The 18,632-nt window shown below is 37.7% G+C and overlaps 1 protein-coding gene across 26 annotated transcripts in view; it reads left to right on the top strand.

Moving 5' to 3' along the window:
* Positions 1–18,632, top strand: part of NRXN1 (neurexin 1) — a 1,127,382-nt gene that overhangs the window by 561,139 nt on the left and 547,611 nt on the right. For 17 of the 26 annotated variants that reach the window (XM_019827182.3, XM_019827181.3, XM_019827189.3 and 14 more), the window contains 2 exons: positions 11,791–11,964; positions 18,234–18,353. In XM_019827182.3, the coding sequence (XP_019682741.1) occupies positions 11,791–11,964; positions 18,234–18,353 (294 nt within the window). Of the gene's footprint in view, positions 1–11,790; positions 11,965–17,285; positions 17,313–18,233; positions 18,354–18,632 lie in introns of all 26 variants that reach the window. The other 9 variants (XM_019827175.3, XM_019827165.3, XM_019827168.3 and 6 more) reach the window with 1 other exon arrangement.

The raw sequence follows: 18,632 nt of genomic DNA, 5'->3' as shown, positions 1-18,632 counted from the left end.
AGTTATTAATCAAAACTGAAAATAGGGGCTGCCACCTGCTTTGGCCAGTCACAGGCAGGACAGGGGGCATGTTCAGCTCTGTCCCTTCCCACTGTTATCTTCTCACAGCTTGTTGACTAGGGACATCAGCTGAAGTTTGAACTGGCCTGGTGCACATGTCTTATTCACTCCGTTAGCACTGCTTGCCTGGGTTCATCCAGGGTCCCTCTTCCAGAACCTCCTGGCCTTAACCCCTGTGGAGCGGTCATGCCTTCTGTTCATTCCACACAAGCTCTTACTCCCGGGGTCCATTCTGTCTCCAGGCAGCCCTGCCTGGCTTGCTCTCATTACACATGGGGCCCACAACCACCCATGAGGAGTTTTCATGCTTCCTTTACTCCTCAGCCCTAGAAGTACAGCCCATTCCCACTGCTCTCATTTCTACCCTGCCGCCACAGGCTGTTTAAAGCTTTCTTAATATTGCAGGTACCAGTCCTGTATCACCTCAACTGTGGGAAACTCAAAGCAGATTCTTTAGGAGAACTGAAAGCCTTCTGTCTAGCTTGGGGCTAGAATATAGTCCCCCTTTGGGGGCCACTAGTGCTTACTACACAGCACAATCTCAGACGTCTTTCGTTCCAAATTCTGACTGCTACTTCTTCTCCTTCATTATTATTATTATTATTATTATTATTATTATTATTATTTTGTCCTTGGTATAACTGAGGGATTCAAGGACTGAGAATCAGTATTTTATCATTCCTTTGTAATGGCCATCTGTCTCAGGCTCACATTATCTTTTTTTTAAATATAATTTATTGTCAGATTGGTTTCCATACAACACCCAGTGTTCATCCCAACAAATGCCCTCCTCAATGCCCATCACCCACTTTCCCCTCTCCCCCACCCCCCTTCAACCCTTAGTTTGTTCTCTCTATTTAAGAATCTCTTAGGTTTTGCCTCCTTCCCTCTCTGTTTGTAACTTTTCCCCTCATCCCCTCCCCCTCACATTATCATATGTATTATGTTGGCACTTCAGCTAGGACTTGAATTTTGATACTCATTTTCATAAGTGTGGCCTCTTAATCTTTACAGTTAGATGAGTGAGATGTTAGTGTTTCCATATTACACATGAGAAAATGGAGATCAGAAAGGCTATGTGAGTGGCCTAGAAATAGAATTTGAACCCAGATCTATAGAAGGATTTAAATACTACTATGTATATTTGCCAGCACATTAAAAGGAATTTCTTCTGAATGTCTGGAGTGAAAGATACTACTTTAAAAAAAATTAATGTTTATTTTGAGAGAGAGAGAGAGAGAGAGCAGAGGGGAGGAGCAGAAAGACAGGGAGACACAGAATCTGAAGCAGGCTCCTTGCTCTGAGCTGTCAGCACAGAGCCCAACATGCAGCTTGAACCCACGAACCACAAGATCATGACCTGAATCCAAGTCAGATGCTTAACTGACTGAACCACCCAGGTGCCCCAGCATTCCATTCTATTATTAAAGCCCTCCAATGTCTAAGCCTTTAGGAAAGGTTGCCCATACCTCCTTGTTCCCCTTTTTGATCATTTCTGTTCAAATATTTGCATTCTCCTTAAGAAGAATTTAAATATTGGGAAAAAATTATTTGGAGACATGCCCTAGGGAATTCTAATATCCCAATGGGATTTGATGGCTTGATTGAGAATGTTCCATCTTTCAGGCACAGAAGGAGCTCCTCCTTTGAAAAAAATTATAGAAATGTTCAAGTACTTAACGCAAAAATGAGTTTCATCTGACTTTATGAAGCTCATGTTTTATAGAAGACTTTTGGCAATGTCCATAAAGTTTTTTGTGCACTTTGAATCATTTTGTCCTTCCAAGATATCCAAAAACCACTGGTGGCTTTACCCTCTTTATTCTGTATCTCTTACTTGAGAACAGGTGCCATTTTTTTTTACCTGCATTAAACAGGCCATTATTATAGGAAAGAGCTGTTTTTCTGTTCTTACCCTGTATAGCACTCGATCTTCCCCACCCAAAATAAATGTTCTTTTATTTTGAAATAAGAAAAGAAAATTTATTTGAGTTAAGGAAAGCTATTTTGAAGAAAAAAAAATAAAGGAAGCCAAATTGTTATATAGAACTACTCAACATCTTAGGAAAGATAACAGATTTATATAGGTCCTCTTACTGGTCCCTTAGTTATAAGTCTCTTAATTTCAGGAACAGTCATTTCTAAACTCCTCCACCTATTCTATTCCTGTCACTGAGAAGGTTTTCAGCAAAAAATAGGAGGCAGTGTAGCATAGTGGGAGAAGAGGTAGCCTGGGAGCTGGAGGGTTTAATGCCAGTGTAATTCTCCTTATACTGGTTGTATTGCCTTTGGGCGCTTAACTTCCCTTTTCAGAAGGGTGCTTTGCTTACCTGCAGGTGGGGTTAATAATAACTTCCTACCTATTGTGAAGAACTGGTAGGAGGATCAATTGGAATAGGGGATAGCAAAGCACCTAAACTGAGGCTCTGTGCATGTTTAAAGTGTAACAGTATTTTTGAGATGGAGAACCTCTGCAAGCCGTGTGCAGTCCTAGAGAGCATCACACATGTTAGTGAAAAATGAAACACAAAATGGTGACAGAATTGTCTGATGCTAAAGGATGTCTAAGGTATCTACACTGGCTGTCAATCAGAGGAGAAAGAGGATAAAGAATGATACTATCTGAACTCTGTTTTCACCTACAGGCAAATTTACGAAGCCAGGAGACGAAGTTAGCTTGGCATGAATTTATATGCCTGAACTCGTACCCCATCTGCCATGGTGTCACTGGCATAGTGTGGGTTTAAAAGAAGATGGATTACTATACACACCTCCGTAGCAATTTCATTTTATTATTTCCCATTTAACATGCCCACCAGCTTTCCCTCACAGTCTGTTGGCCAAACACACAAACAGAATCTGCCTTCGTGTTGTAAGTTTTATAATCATACTTTAAATTTTTTTTCCATGTTTTGGACAAGTTTATTTTGAAAACATCAGATAGAGGCAGGAACTTCAGGATGTCGAAAGCATTATCTGTCCTATTTATGAACATAATGTCAATATGAACACTCCAGGCTCACCACAGGAAAACATTAAGGTCTGAATGTTAACTTTATCAGAGTTCTCCAACCTGTTCATATACAAGTATTAGGTTGGGCCATCCATGAATGCAAGTGTCCTACTCATTTCTTCGTAGGAGGCAATTGAAAAATAGCTGCCATATCTAAAAACCAAATTGTGGAGGCATAAGAATTCTACCCCCTCGTCAGAATTTTGATACCTAATATTTATGTCTGTGGAAGCAAATTGTTTTTTTCTTCATAAGATTACTCAGTTAGTATACAGTTGAGTCTCCCAATGTCCTGGGAATTTATGTTCGTTTGCATTGACTCAGACCAACATTTATTACCATTACTTTTCTTCACTGGCAAACATACTATAAAACTTCTTGTATTTTGTAGTAACGGGGCTATCCAAATTGGCTACTTGCTGCTTGGAGTGTACAGTGTGTAAACCAGTACAGATTAAGTGGAAATTGTCAGGGTTTCAGGGGACCTATGCTTGGGGTTCGACCCTGCCATTTTCTGGCATTATGGCCTTGAACCATAGCATCTTCATTTGGGGCATGTCTCCAAAATAACCGTTATTCCTTTTGTAGCTCAACAAAAATCAAATGAAATTATATATGCACAAATGCTCAGTAAAGTTTAGGATGCTACACCAACATCAATCCCCATTGTTATATTATAAAATGAATGCTATCTTTTCTGGTTGTGACCATGGCAATGCTTAACACTGATTACCAAGGACTCAAAGCTTTGAGGAGGCTCTCTCTCACCTGGACAGGGCTCTGCACATTTAAGTTCAGTTGTCTCAGTGATTTTTGTAAAACTGAAAATCTTTTTAGCAAAAGCAGTATACTGTTGGATGTGGGAGGCTGGTGTAGGATCAGGAATACCTTTGGCTGGCAAGTAGCTGAGATTATAGCAACAAACCAGAAAAACTAATCCTAGAGTTCTTGAGTGATAACCCACAAACAGTAGACACATGCCTTTCTGGGCTGAGAACTCGGTGACCGAGAGGAAGAGTCTGGAGAAATAGTGTAAAGTGTCCACAACGTGAAGTGCTCCTATGGAGGCTATATGTTTTTACAAAGCAACACAGAGAATAACAGAATGGCCAGAGACAGAATAAGGCAGAGTGCCAGGGTGGGATAGAGTTTAATGCCCCACAAAGCTTTTTGCACTTACTCTAGCTGCAAAAGATTCACGAGGGGGTTCTCATAGCCACACGTTGATACCCTAAGCTGTTTCTCTACTTCTATCTTTGTCTGCCTCTCTCTACAAATAAATTCAATATATGTCACTTAAAATTGGTCGTGGATTACTCTATTAGAATGGAGAAAACAAATGCCACTGCATTGGCTTCTCTTAATGAGTTGGATGGCTTCACTTCTGCGTTCAAGAAAGGAGTCAGTAGAAGAAAAATTCCCCACAGTTGACTTTATTATTTCTCAAGTAGAGGAAACAAAGGACAAATATGGCTGTTATACTCTCATAAAACCTTCACTATGTCTTTATTCTTCAAGTGATTACTTAGTGAATACAAACCCACCAATCCATCTATTCATCCAATGAGTCAACAAATAATTTTTGAGTGACTACTAAGTGAATATGAGAATGTAAATAAAGCTCATGATCATTTTTTAAGGAATTTATAAAGTAATAGTAAGGTAAGATATTCACACAAAGAACTGGGAAATAAATATGGTAATTGTCAGAAAAGAGGTTCACAAGGGGCGCCTGGGTGGCGCAGTCGGTTAAGCGTCCGACTTCAGCCAGGTCACGATCTCACGGTCCGTGAGTTCGAGCCCCGCGTCAGGCTCTGGGCTGATGGCTCAGAGCCTGGAGCCTGTTTCCGATTCTGTGTCTCCCTCTCTCTCTGCCCCTCCCCCGTTCATGCTCCGTCTCTCTCTGTCCCAAAAATAAATAAACGTTGAAAAAAAAATTAAAAAAAAAAAAGAAAAGAGGTTCACAATGCCATGGACACTTGAATACTGCTAAGCCTCTGGCTTTATTTAGAAGTGGAGGGAGGTATTGAAGAGACCGAACACAGTAGGGAGACTGATCTGGTGTTGATGAAGAGGAAGGATGGATGCAGGTACACCAGATAACAGGCTCTTGCATGAAAGGTGTACAAGGGGAAAGATAGACAAGAACTGGAAAAGGAAATTACAGAAAAGGAAATTGGCAAATGTCAGAAGTATTGATACAGCTGAGTCATGAGTTCTTGTCAATAATTTAAATGTAAGGTGTGAGATAGAGAATAGAGTTAAAAGATGATTTTGAAATTTCAATTTGGGTATCAGAGAGATGAGAAATGGGATTGCTATGAAACAGAAAAGTCTAGAAGTAGTTTCCCAGTGCAGGGGAAAGATGATGGCTTGGTTTTAGGCTGAACTTAGAATGCCGGAATAAGCCTCAAGATAAGAGTTGATAGGTATTTACTACAGAACTAAAACCAGGTGGTTTTAGCACTTAGCCTTATATATACCAAGAAAGACTAAGGTGTAGAGAAGTTAATGGATAACTAATAAATCAAACTGGTGACCAGTGAGCATCTATCTCCTCAGCAAAGAGTTTCTAAAATTAACCTGACATTTTTAAGAGACCTATGGAAGACACAAATCTTGTATCTCAGAGCAAAACATCTACTTGAATTGCCAACTTTGACTTCAATATTGAACACTGAGTGTGCTCTGATCTTAGATGTGGTCTTGGACAGTGTTTATTGTTTAATCCCATGTGTGGTTTGTTATAAAGGTTTCCATTTGTCTACTCTTGAGTTTAAATGTGTTAGCTTCTGTGCTTCTGCTTTCAGTAATTTAACATAATTTATTTAAGCAGTCAGAGGAAATTGTGACTTCAGCTTTCTCCCCAGAAAAAAATAAAATAAAGTAAATAAATGAATGTTTGTTCCCAAGGTATTGAAGATGATTTTTCTTCTAAGAGGGCACACCTAATATATACAAAGAGGTCTAGATTTAATTTGTCTGCATTAAGGTATATGGTCAAGATCTGACCTGAGGAGGTTCATTTGTGGATGTACAACAAAAGATTAAAATTAAAGATAATGATACAAATTTGGGGGCAGAGTTCAGTTGTTCCCTGGGATAAGAGAAGGTACTTTTCCTGCAGAATAACTCTCAGAAACTAGCCCAATCTGATGGCACTCTTTCTGCCAGCTAGTCACAAGAATTCAGAACAAAGTTAGACTTGTGTTCCAATTTGCTGTCCAAGGTCCTATCCAGAGCAAAGCCTCCAGAATTATACTTTCTCCAGTCCAGCCAGTAGGAAAGAAAGGCAGTGGATATTCAGCCTTTTTTTTTTTTTGCCCACCAAATGCCAATTATAAGAAATTGTGAGAGCCTTCTTAAGTTTCCCTAGAGTTTTAGCCATCCAAATCTATAAAGCACTTGTTCTTAATGTATGCTTATTTTAATTAAAATGAAAGTAAAATGTTTAAGAAGCACAAAAAAAATACATATGAATAAACAGGAAAGCTGAGTCAAAGAACTAATTATACCTTGACACTTGCATTCTGCTGCTGTAAGGCAGAGCTTGGAGTCCTTGCTCTAATTGCCGTATGCTCCGTGTTTTAAAAGAAGAGAAAAAGTCTTATACCACTTCATTTACCTGCTTTTTTGGTTGATGGCTCCCAAGCTGCACCTTCCAGACTCAGCAACTCTTCCCTAAGACCCCAGCTCCTATAATCATATCGCTATGGACCACTCCTACTCAGATTCCTCCTGTTTCGTGTTAAATGTAATTCCCTCTCTTTTGTCCAAATTATCACTGCTTCAAATTCTGTTGTGTCCCCTAGCCTGCATGACTTATATTTTTGGATTTCTCATTGTCTTTTTTTTTTCTTTTTGGAAACCAGTAGTCATAAATTCTATTGTGTTACTCAGAAGACTTTGACTTTACTTAGTCAACATTATTTATCATGGCCCCTTTAGAAACTACTGCCTTCCAGCCAACTCTTGTATGCTTTCTTCACTGCTGTAGTTAATTTGTCTTCATGGTTTATCTGTGCTGTTCCCCATGCCTGGCACAACATTTATGTTATTACAGAGTAATGTAGCCTATCCTTTCTTTGGGTCTAAACTCTTCCATGATGCTCCACCTTACAATCCAAGTCCATAAAAGCCTTTTATTTTTCTGATTGTATAAGGCACATTTAGCTTGACTCTTTTGACCTGGCCCTGGGACATCACAGAATTCTTCTATTTCTTAATCTGTTTATATCAAATTAGAAGATATTTATCAAGTAATTGCCCTCTTTCTGTAACCAGGTTCAGTGCTGCTGGGTTTGTAACCGAATATGTCAAAGGAGCCTCTGGAGCTTCTTATAGCACAGTGCAAGGCACACTCCAAGTACACACATGACTGCAAATCTAGCAAAGTAAGATGTGAATTTGACACCTTGTCATTCTAGTTATACTAGAAACAAGGAGACAGCCTAGACTTCTCATTCTGTATCTCTTACTACAATCAACATAGAATGAGATACACCATAGATGTGTCCTTGCCAGGCATACCAACAGTCACACCAGTAGTTGTCGTGCGCTGAGTGCATGCTGTACCCAGTGCTTGCATACTTTCTCTGTAATCCTCACAGTCTTGCAGGATAGGCATTATTAACCCACTTCACATATGAAGAATCTGACTCTTAAGGAAGTTATGTAACTTAATGTGCCTTCACTAAGACAACCAGTAAGTGGCTGAGCCAAGGCTTATAGCCAGATAAAGTAAAAAGCCTGTGCACTATTCCCTACTCATTACTGCCCAACTACTAGAATATGGATATTTGTGATATCACCTTACATCATTCCATAGATAACACCTTTGAGAGACAGAGACAGAGACAGAAACAGAATGTAGTTTGAGATTTTTTTGGAGAAAAAATACTCTCTAAATGCTTGAGGTTATTGGGCTTTATACATGTTCTCAGCATCTTCTGCTAAAAATGCCCCAATTCCATCATTGGCTTGTCAGTTGCATGCATGGCCTACTTAAAGGATATGAATAAAAATCAACCCTTCATAGCTTGAAGAAGGGGTAACAGGCTGGCTTCAAGTCTGTATGAACCTGACTCTTATTAGATGTCCATCCTGGCTCTTGTTCACACACAGGGTCATTAAAAAGCATATCCTCCTTCCTGTGCACAGGAATTTGCCTGCAAGATCCCATTAATGCTAATGGGTCATTTTAACTTCCATCACCTCAAGGATCAAAAGGAAAAGCTGCATCTTTGATGAAGTGTTAATGCTATATGGGGCTCAGGCCACTTAAGGGTTTCTTTTGTTCTCTTCATAGGGCAACCCACCAGGGGATGTTAGACCACTATCTACTATATGAAGAGGTTATAAAGACAGTATGAAGTGGTGGTGCTAAGTGCAGCTTCAGTAATGAAAATGAGAATCTATTCCCTACTTATCCACCTTAGTATATGTTTGAGGCTTATATCCTGCACTGCTTGAATCGATACTTTCTGCTCTTTAATAACACAAGGGGAAGATTTCTACTTCTCTGCAGTAATCTCTGAAAAGTTGTTCAGGCACATATGTTTGCCAAAAGAAAAAAAAATAGGATGGTGGCAGGAAGCGGGGAAAGGAAGTAAGTGCATTTTAGAATTAGCTCTCTCTCCATGTGTTGCCTTAGCATTCTTTCTTGCTTGATTCTTTTCCACTATGACCTCAGTCCATCAGATGGCTGACAATATGTGTCGAGTGTCCACTGTGCTTGTAGGCCACTTTGGGAGAATGTAAAACAAATAGAGACACAGTCTGTCCCTTCCAGGAGGGTGCCATCAGAAAGAGGAAGGTAGGTTAGCAAACATGTAGTGTCTTATACATAACTTTCAGTGTAAATTCTACTTCCAAAAGGCCTGCAGCAATGCTAAGAAATCTTCATCTAACTATTCCCTCTGTTCTCGAGCACTGCATTCAATAGGCCTGGAGGAGAGCTGAAATGTTCTAACAAATTTAGTTCAACAAATGAACATAGGGAGCATGTCCTTGCATTGATATTTGACATGTAACAGTTTAAATCTCTCCTCAGAATTTCAGATGTATATGAAAGGTAACTCTCTATTTTTCTATCACTCACCTTGGTTTCTAGTTTGAGTTCTGATCCTTTGAGTTAGTGAAAATGTAATCTCAGGCAATTTTCCCCTTTACTTCCCTGAGATTATGTCTAAATTATTTGGGTGGGGGACTTCCACTGTTGATCTTTTGGGAGATAGAGATTACACAGGAGCTGGTCTTGAGTATTGTATCCTTATAGCTCGGATGTCCACTGAATTGCCAGCATCTTCATTCTTGTGTGCATGGCCAATTAATGTCAGTCTTTTTCTGTTTATTTCTATGAAACTCTGGGAATTGTGTCGCTCCCATACCACAGTTGGAATATGGTAAATTCTGTGAGGCTGCCTAAGTTCTTAGCATGTCTAAATCTACCATGCAGTTATGTTTTTCCCAAGAATTCCGCTTTTACTTCTCAGTTCTCTTATGGAACTACACACAAATCAATAGAATTCGGTAAATTTACCTGAAGTTTTTACCTCCACTGGAGCTCAGCCCTCAAATTAGAGCACTGTGTCCTCTTTTTGGTATTCATTGACTGTGTGCACATTTCTTCTCTCGTTTTCTCTCCTGTGTGTTTACATGAGAGGTAGGAAAGCTTTATTCTTCTCTTGTAGTTGGCTATATATTCTATTTCATACTTTTAAGAGTCTTGACTTATGCAAAAAGGTAATTTGCAGAAATGCAGGAAGATAATTTGATATCTTTGGTTTCTGATTCTTTCCCTTTCTCTGAGATAACTAAAACACAATGGCTTTAAATTTAAGTGAGAGCAAAGACTGGATAAAAAGGAAATATGGAGAAAAAAATAAGTCGTTTCAAAAATAGTATCCCATCTCAGATGAAACCCATACTATCCTTTAATATTAAGAATATAGTTAGTAGTCAATGGATGTTTTATTTTGTTCAAGATGTAGGGGAAGTTAACACATTCAGTACCTTCAGTACATCTCATGCAGGATCAGTGGCATCCCGGTATAATACTTAGAGCTTTAGTTAATAGATCAGGGACCTAAGTCCTCAGTTTCTATGGCAAAATGACTTTAAGCAAGCTCAATTCACTCATCAGTACAATTCAGGACTCTTATATCTGTGGTTTGATTTCAGCCTACTTACAATCTAATAGGTTAACTTATTACTGTTTCATGGATGCTGGCAGAAGACAGAAGACTTTTGGGTCAGAGAACAAGGACTCATGACTCAACAAACAGCATGAGTATCCACGTGTTCTCCTTTATTCCAAGTCTCATGAAGACAACACAGAGGGACCCAGATAAACATTAGGAATGTAGGAGTTTTGTGTTACATTGGGGAAAAGGTATCAGGTGGCCTGAAAGGTTGGTTAATCTGAGAGAGAAAACCCAACTGATAATGAAAAGTCAGAAAAATAAATAGCTCAATAGAGTATGTTAGTAGAACTTCTAAACAGGAATATATCTCATGGAATTTTGGGGTCACCCTCCTTGTCTTCTACATTGACTAAGTGTTTATTAAAGTCAGTGAATTACATCTACTCAATGCCATACAGATATGGTAGATAATCTTTGATAGGAAATGAAGCAATCAAACATGGATTGTAATCTCTCTTGCCCATAAAACAGGGAAATATCAAACCTAGAGACATGATACTAGCAGAGCGAAGTGTTCCATTAGAAACTTCAATAAAATTTAAAAAAATTGATAAATTGTTAGTGGTTCCCAGAGCATCATAAAGAATTCAAAGTGATATAACTTCACCTAAATAAGAAATACCTGGGGCGCCTGGGTGGCTCGGTCGGTTAGGCGTTTGACTTTGGCTCAGGTCATGATCTCACGGTCCGTGAGTTTGAGCCCCATGTCGGGCTCTGTGCTGACAGCTCAGAGCCTGGAGCCTGTTTCAGATTCTGTGTCTCCCTCTCTCTCTGCCCCTCCCCTGTTCATACTCTGTCTCTCTCTGTCTCAAAAATAAATAAACGTTAAAAAAAAATACCTAAAAAAGGATGTAAGCAGACTCTTAATGGGAGTCAGTTAGTGAATGTGATAGGTGCAAGTACGATAATGGGCAATTCTAGTGGAGGAGGTAATTGTAGACACTGAAGAGAATTTGTTGAACTTCTGATTAACATAAAGACCCAGAGTTCTCTAAGCAGAAGGTTGACTTAGTGTCTAGTTCATATTTTTACTCTGGTGGATACTTTCTATATTTTATCTCAGTTAATTCTCATAAAAACCTATAGGACAGATTTGTATCATTTCTATTTTAGAAATGGGGTTTCTAATGATCAGAGAAACTACAAACAAAAACTAAAACAAACAAACAAACAAACAAACAAACAAACATTAAAAGTTGCAGAATAACCAGGCTTGGTAAATAACCAGGCTTGGATTTTAGTACAAGAATATGCAACCCGATGGCCCATATTCCTTCCACTTGGCCATACTGTATTGAGCTCATTCAATTCTCTGTGGAAAACTATCTTTGAATGCTGGTATGTTACTCAAGCGCTTCTATTGTTGTATACTTTTAGGAAAATATCTAATTATAATTGACTTTTTTATTAATTCAATGAAGAATAAACCAAACTATTTTTTTTTCCTATCCTCCTGTATGTTTAAAACAATGACAAGTTACTTTTGTGACCAAAACTTTGCTTTTCCCACAGGTGACTTATATATAGGAGGAGTGGCTAAAGAAACCTACAAATCTTTGCCGAAACTCGTCCATGCCAAGGAGGGTTTTCAAGGCTGCCTGGCCTCAGTTGATTTAAATGGACGACTTCCAGACCTCATCTCAGATGCTCTTTTCTGCAATGGACAGATTGAGAGAGGATGTGAAGGTACTAGATCTTTGTTATGAAATTCTAAGTAATTCTAATTCCAACCGTAAATAAGAACAATTCTCTCTAGGCAGCAAAATTTATTTCTGCCAACTGTTCAACCCCCTCCCCCCCACCCCTTAGGGCTTAGAAATCCTTATTTGTGTTTTTCACTTTTCAGCCCATAAATCTTAAATTTTCTGGGCTGTTTGCAAACCTACGTTAATGCCTTATATAAGATGGGAGCTCCGTGCATGGATCTTGTTATTTTCTGCTCCTGTGAATTCTATAGTTTGCCTAATTGGTGGGTTAATCATTTTTTCAATGCCTGCTTTAAAGACATTAAATAGTTACCCTGTTTAGACTAAAAAATATATATTTACTGCAGCGAGTGTCAATCAACTTGAGACTGCCTTTTTTTTTTTCAAATCTACATTCAGCAAGCTACAAGACTATAAAGTTCAGATACCCATTGTCAAATCACTATTTGATTTGTATCTACCTGGTAGCAAGAGTTTCTGCTGTACATCATCAGTTTGTTTTAGCAAAAAATGTTTTCTTCTATTACCCAGGACTAATATTCCATACTTGAGAAATGTGCTCAAGTATCTTTCTGTTTTTCTGTGCTCTCTATCAGATGAAGATCTGTGGGAGTACTTTTAGATCGCTACTTTCATTTTAGATAATTTTCACTTCAACACCTCAGATTATGTGAGCCAATTCCCCCTCCATAAATGTAATTTAATCACATTATCCCGAATTTGGGGGCTCTGAATGTATTGCTGGTTCTCCTTTAATGTTGAAAACAGTTTGGGCTATTTTGAAAATTTTAGATTCATAAGGAAATTTCATATGGAAGAGGCAAAGAAAGACATGTGAATTCCTATCCCCCAGATTATGAATCATTCTTCTCGGCCAAAATAATGCCATTAGATTTAGCAATTACCTAAGTACATGGAGATTTTTTTTAAATACACTTTTTTGTCTCTGCTGTATATATTTCCCTGAAAAGTCAGGTGAAATTCAAACTGTGTTTTAATCCTTCTAGAAGATAATGTTATTTAATAGAAGACTTCACTGAAATTTTCGTTAATGTTATTGCTATATTTATTTTTTTATTTCAAATTTTGGTGTTACACGGTCTTGTAAAACAAAGGGAAACTGTGTTTTCTCCATTTACCAAAGGAAGCAAGATTGTTAAGTGAGTAAATTCTTTCTAGTGGGTAGATACATGTATGTAGGTCATAACTTTGATTCTTGGAGGTGATCTAATCAGTGAGAATATATACATTAAAAAAGAAGTACTACAAACTCCTGAAAATATTTTTTTTTCAAAAATAGGCCTTTTTACAAAGTTGCTTGTCAAGTGACTTCTCACCTACAAAGAGATGTTGGGAGCAGACAGACACGTTCACAGCTAAACACCCACAAGATAGAAATCCAAACACACACATATGACCCCCCTACCACTGACACATACATGATATGAGTCGGTTGGTATAAGGGAAAACTAATGAGAGGAAAGGTGGACTGAGAAAAGATATTTGTGGAAATGATATTTGGTTTTATTTCCTAACATAATCTAATAAGCAGAGTACTATTTGAACATTTGAAATCATTTAGTAGATTATGACATTGGTTCCTTCCTTACCTTATATGTGATGCTTATAATCTGAGCTTTAATAATTCTTACCCTCTTTTTACCCCCTTTTTCTTTATTCTTAGAATGTTACCATGCCCTTGACTTTCTACCTTAACACTTCCCTGATTTTTTCATTCCAACACCAAGGTTAAGAACTTTTAATTTATGATTATTTCTATCCTATGAAGTTCCTAGGAATAATCTTAGATAAACCTGTCATATGTGTAATTGATGATATACATATATTTTTAGAAATAGTGATCAAATTCTAGATGCTTGATGAATTACCTCTGTAAAGATAGTTGTGTTATAGAACTTTAAATCCAAATCACACTGGAATCACTGAACTTTCATATTAATAGAAGTGGTATAAATTTATGAATAACCAAATATCTTTGAAGATTTTCCATCATTCCTACCTGACAAGACCCACAAATCTCTAAGTCCCTTTCATATAAAAAGTTCTTGGTCTTTCCTAATAACCACTTGTTGCCTTCCATTTTTAACTAATTTCATTGGGTCATAGCTGCTTTTATTTATATAGCACACTAGCTGGGGGAGGAAGTTTGCCTTTTCCAAGTCCCTTTAGATGAATGTTTCTCAAGCTTTAGCCAGTATCAGAATCACCTGGAGAATTGTTAAAACACAAAGTCCAGAACATTACCGCCAAGATTGCTGATTCAGCAGGATCCTAGAATTTACATTTCTAACCTGTTGCTAAAATGATGCTGATGCTGTTGTTCCAAGGACCAAACTTTGAAAACTACTGCTAGGTGGCATTTTCCTACCTACCTAAGAGAAAATAGAGACTGGTAACCCACCAATAATCAGGCTCAGATAAGCTCAGTACTAAAACTAAGGTAAGATAACTTTCGTACGTAAAGTCAGTGAAAATTTTTTTTAATTCAGACACTCTTTGCATAGCATCTAAATTCAGCCCCAGAACTGTTATAAGCCACAGAAATACTTACTTATTAAAGCTACCATTGACTTGGCACTAGTGACAGTAAGTTTACATCTGCTATTTCATTATATCCTTAAAACTCTGTAAATTAGGTAGTACTGACGTTTTTTAGATGAGTAAATTGAGCCTCACAGACGTAAGGTGACCTTAAGATCACACAGCTCGTTCATGGTTGATGGAAGCTTTGAACCCAAGTTTGCCATACTTGAAAGTCCAGGCATCAAAACACTTTCATCTCTTGTTTCTTTGGTTTCCAGAGATTTTAGTTTTACCTTCACTTCTCTACCTTTTCAGACATATCCTTTTACTTAACCACTTAATACACATGTCCTTGTGGTTTGTTCCCAATTTTATTCAGTGACAAAATAAAGGGAACATTACATAACTCAAGGAAAAAATAAATTCAGGGCTTTGTCTTGTGTAAATGCCTGTCCATATTTAAATATTATTCTAGAAGGTGAGTATTTTGAAAAACATGTCTTGTCATACAGAGGCATGCATTCTTTTATAAGACCTGAGTATAAAAAGACTGTTGTGGGGTGCCTGGGTGGCTCAGTCGGTTGAGTCCGACTTTGGCTCAGGTCATGGTCTCGTGGTCTGGTCCGTGAGTTCGAGCCCCATATGGGGCTCTGTGCTGACAGCTCAGAGCCTGGAGCCTGCTTCGGATTCTGTGTCTCCCTCTCTCTCTGTTCCTCCCCTGCTCATACTCTGTCTCTCTCTCAAAAATAAATGAACATTAAAAAAAATAGATGGTTGTGATAATGAAAAATAAGAATAATAAAGCATGTCTCTCTGCGCACATAAAGTTTGGCAGGTACGCTGAGTTGCAGCTCCACAATATGGGCAGATTCATTTTTAGGAGTGCAGTTTTACCATTTTTAGAATTTGGTATTATTTTGCAATTGTATTTCTGATGATTTTTACAAGAGCAAAAGTGAACACAATAATCTAGCTCTTCATCAGTTCCTATTGCTGCTCTTACCTTGTGCTGGGCAAGTCAGGAAGCTGCTATGAATTAATGAAACAGCACCTGACCCGCAGTGGGCCAGCACCACTCCCTGCTCCCAGGCTTATCCCAGGAGGGAATGTGAGGAGTATTGCTTTAAGAGTTGTTGTTTTTTTTTTTTTTTTCCTAATGTTAATTTATTTTTGAAAGAGAGAGAGTGTGTACACAAGTGGGGTAGGGGCAGAGAGTGAGGAGGACATAGGATCCAAAGCAGACTCTGTGCTGAGAACAGCAAGCCCGATGCAGAGCTTGAACTCATGAACCGTGAGATCGTTATCTGAGCTGAAGTTGGACACTCAACCAACTGAGCCACCCAGGAACCCCTGTTTGTTTTAAACAAACAATAATTACTTTCAGTCTCTAACTCCATGGGATAAAGATCATTAGACCCCTTGCCTCTCATAGATTGGAAACACAACAAAAACTAAGCAATTTAGTGGTTCTTAGTTCTTTGATGAACTAAGTGATAAAAACTATTACATCTGTTCAGGGCTTCCAGGTCTGAGAAATTAATATTATTATTATTATTATTATTATTATTATTATTGATAACATCTATTAGTTTTATTACTATTAGTATACCTATTGTTGTTGTTATATAATTAGTTCTTACAGTGTTATGGTTTCTTAATTTGTGAACATTCACATAGGTTAGGCTAAATTCAATAACTTTCTATGAAGAATACTGAGTAAATTATAACAGAAATACTTTTGTAACGAGCATGTTTAGAAAGACATTTCATGAAAATGTCAATTTACACAAAGGCTAATTATAGGTAATTCTCATTTATTCACTAAAGCAGTTACCTCAAAGGCTTTCAGTGTTAATTGACCTGGTATCATTTCCATATTTTCATAAAACCTCTAAAATAGTGTTTACTAGAAAACATCTTTAGTTTTCTACTCTAAAGCTGTTTAGATTGACTGCATTCTGTTGTGACCATTCACTAAGACAGTCCCTATTAGTGGGGTTCTATTGTAATAAATATTCCCAGAGCAGTTTAGAAGAGTTGAAGGGAATTATGAAGATGGAGAAAATACTGACATAACTCTGAGATCCTTAAGTAGTATATGCCCAGCCTGGTAAGAACACTGAAATCTTGTAAAGGGATTTTTTGTAAGAGGAATTAGACTGCAGTTTGCTTTTTCTATCCCTTAGTTCTCTCAGCCACCCAAATAATATATATATATAGTACATTTTGATAGTTTGGTGTCACTCTGAAGTCCAGCTGTTGGCAATGAATGGCTGGCATTACAGTCTTAAGCCTTAATTGCAATTGCAAGATAAAAAGATGCAGAGGGGAAAAAGAAATGGAAAGGGATCATTGGTCTGCTAATGACCATAGTCTACACTGTATATGCGCGTGACAAATGGTGCCACGTTTTCCAAATAAGCAATGCAATTCCTTTGGTAACGCATTCATATCTATCCAAGAGAGGAGAAAAATACAGAAGCTCTTTTAATTTCTTTCATTACATGTCATCAGCTCAACTAACCATTATATATACATATACAGTAAAATTCTAATAAATTACTGCTTTCTCATTTTTGGCTTCTCTTAAGATTTATGGCTGTTAGTATTAATTTGTTTGCTCTACATAGCATTTTTTCTCCCCCTTTATAGCAGCATGCTTTTTGAATCTGAACGTTCTGTGTTTGCCCCATTTTGGTATTGCTTACTAACATTTAATATATTTTGCTTTTTTTTTTTTTTATTTTGCTGACAAAGTTGCATTGATGAAAGCTGACTTGCAAGGTAGATAGCCCTGTGTGTAAAAAACAAGACTGAAACCCCGCAATACACGGTGGAAACCCCAAAATGACATTTTCTTTACATCTTTCAGTGACTGTTGTTTGGGTTCAGATTTAATTTCTCCCCTTCTTGAACATTGTGCAAGAAGCCTCATCTTGTAGCATAGTCTGCATAAAGGCTTTCAGTCTTGAATATGTTTGTATAGTGATTGCCTCTAGTGCTTTGATCATCTTTTTTTTAGTTCTTTGTTTTCCAGTGTTCTAGTTATGATTCTTTAGAAATAGCCTAGAATTCTTTTTACTTGTACGTTAAATGGGGGCATGTCATTTCTACAGACTTTTTTCATTTTATGTTTAACTGCATGAAATTGTTAAAGCATGTGAATTGATACTTGCCAACATACCTATCCAAAACACCCAACAACCATAACTTTATCCATAGCTTGTGCAGGGAAACTTCTGGAAGCTTCTAGGGCATTTTTGCATAACTCTCTTCAGTTATTTTGCCAATCTTTATCTCAATTTCATAAAGCTCTAATCTCCATTTCTCATGGTGTCTCTATTCATTGGTCAGAAGTTAAGGAGATCCATGCATTTTTCTAAAATACAAATGGTGATAGAGAATTACTGATGATGGAATGAGATTACTTGCGACCATGATCATACTAGAAGCTATGTGCTTGCTTTTACTATTTGTTGGTTTAGTTTACTATTATAATGTATTTTGTTCTATATTTGAAACTTCAGAAAACCTTCATATTACAGCTTCTCTGTTCCTAATTCAGGTGTGTGAACTAGAACTTTCAAAACTGGTTTGGTCATGTAATTTGAGGTGTTGGCAACTACTATATGTGACCTAGCTCATGTATAAAACATTTGTGGATTTTTTTAAAGAACCCAAGTTTCTTTTGGATTATTTTTGCAGGACCCAGCACAACCTGCCAAGAGGACTCCTGTTCCAATCAAGGTGTGTGCTTGCAGCAATGGGATGGCTTCAGCTGTGACTGTAGTATGACTTCCTTCAGTGGTCCACTCTGCAATGACCGTAAGTACCCCTCTGAGTACGGACTCAGATAGTCCTCATTGCTTCCAGTTACTGTGAGTCTTTATATTATGTGTAAGTCAAACTGTCATAATGAGAAGCAGTTGGTTTTACAGAAAGGGCATTTTTGAAAAAAATACAGTATTAATCAAGGATGCCTTTAGCTAAATGCTGTGATGCTGGTGAGCCTTTAGTTTGTAAGCGTTTACTGTAATGTTTTTTAATTGCTAATGGTCACCTTGTCAAAAATCTTTTTTTTCATTTCCTACATATGACAATCCT

Source organism: Felis catus, chromosome A3 (assembly GCF_018350175.1).
Source record: "Felis catus isolate Fca126 chromosome A3, F.catus_Fca126_mat1.0, whole genome shotgun sequence".
NCBI lineage: Eukaryota > Metazoa > Chordata > Mammalia > Carnivora > Felidae > Felis > Felis catus.
The sequence above is the reverse complement of the archived record's forward strand: the minus strand, read 5'-3'. Positions and strand labels throughout refer to the sequence as shown.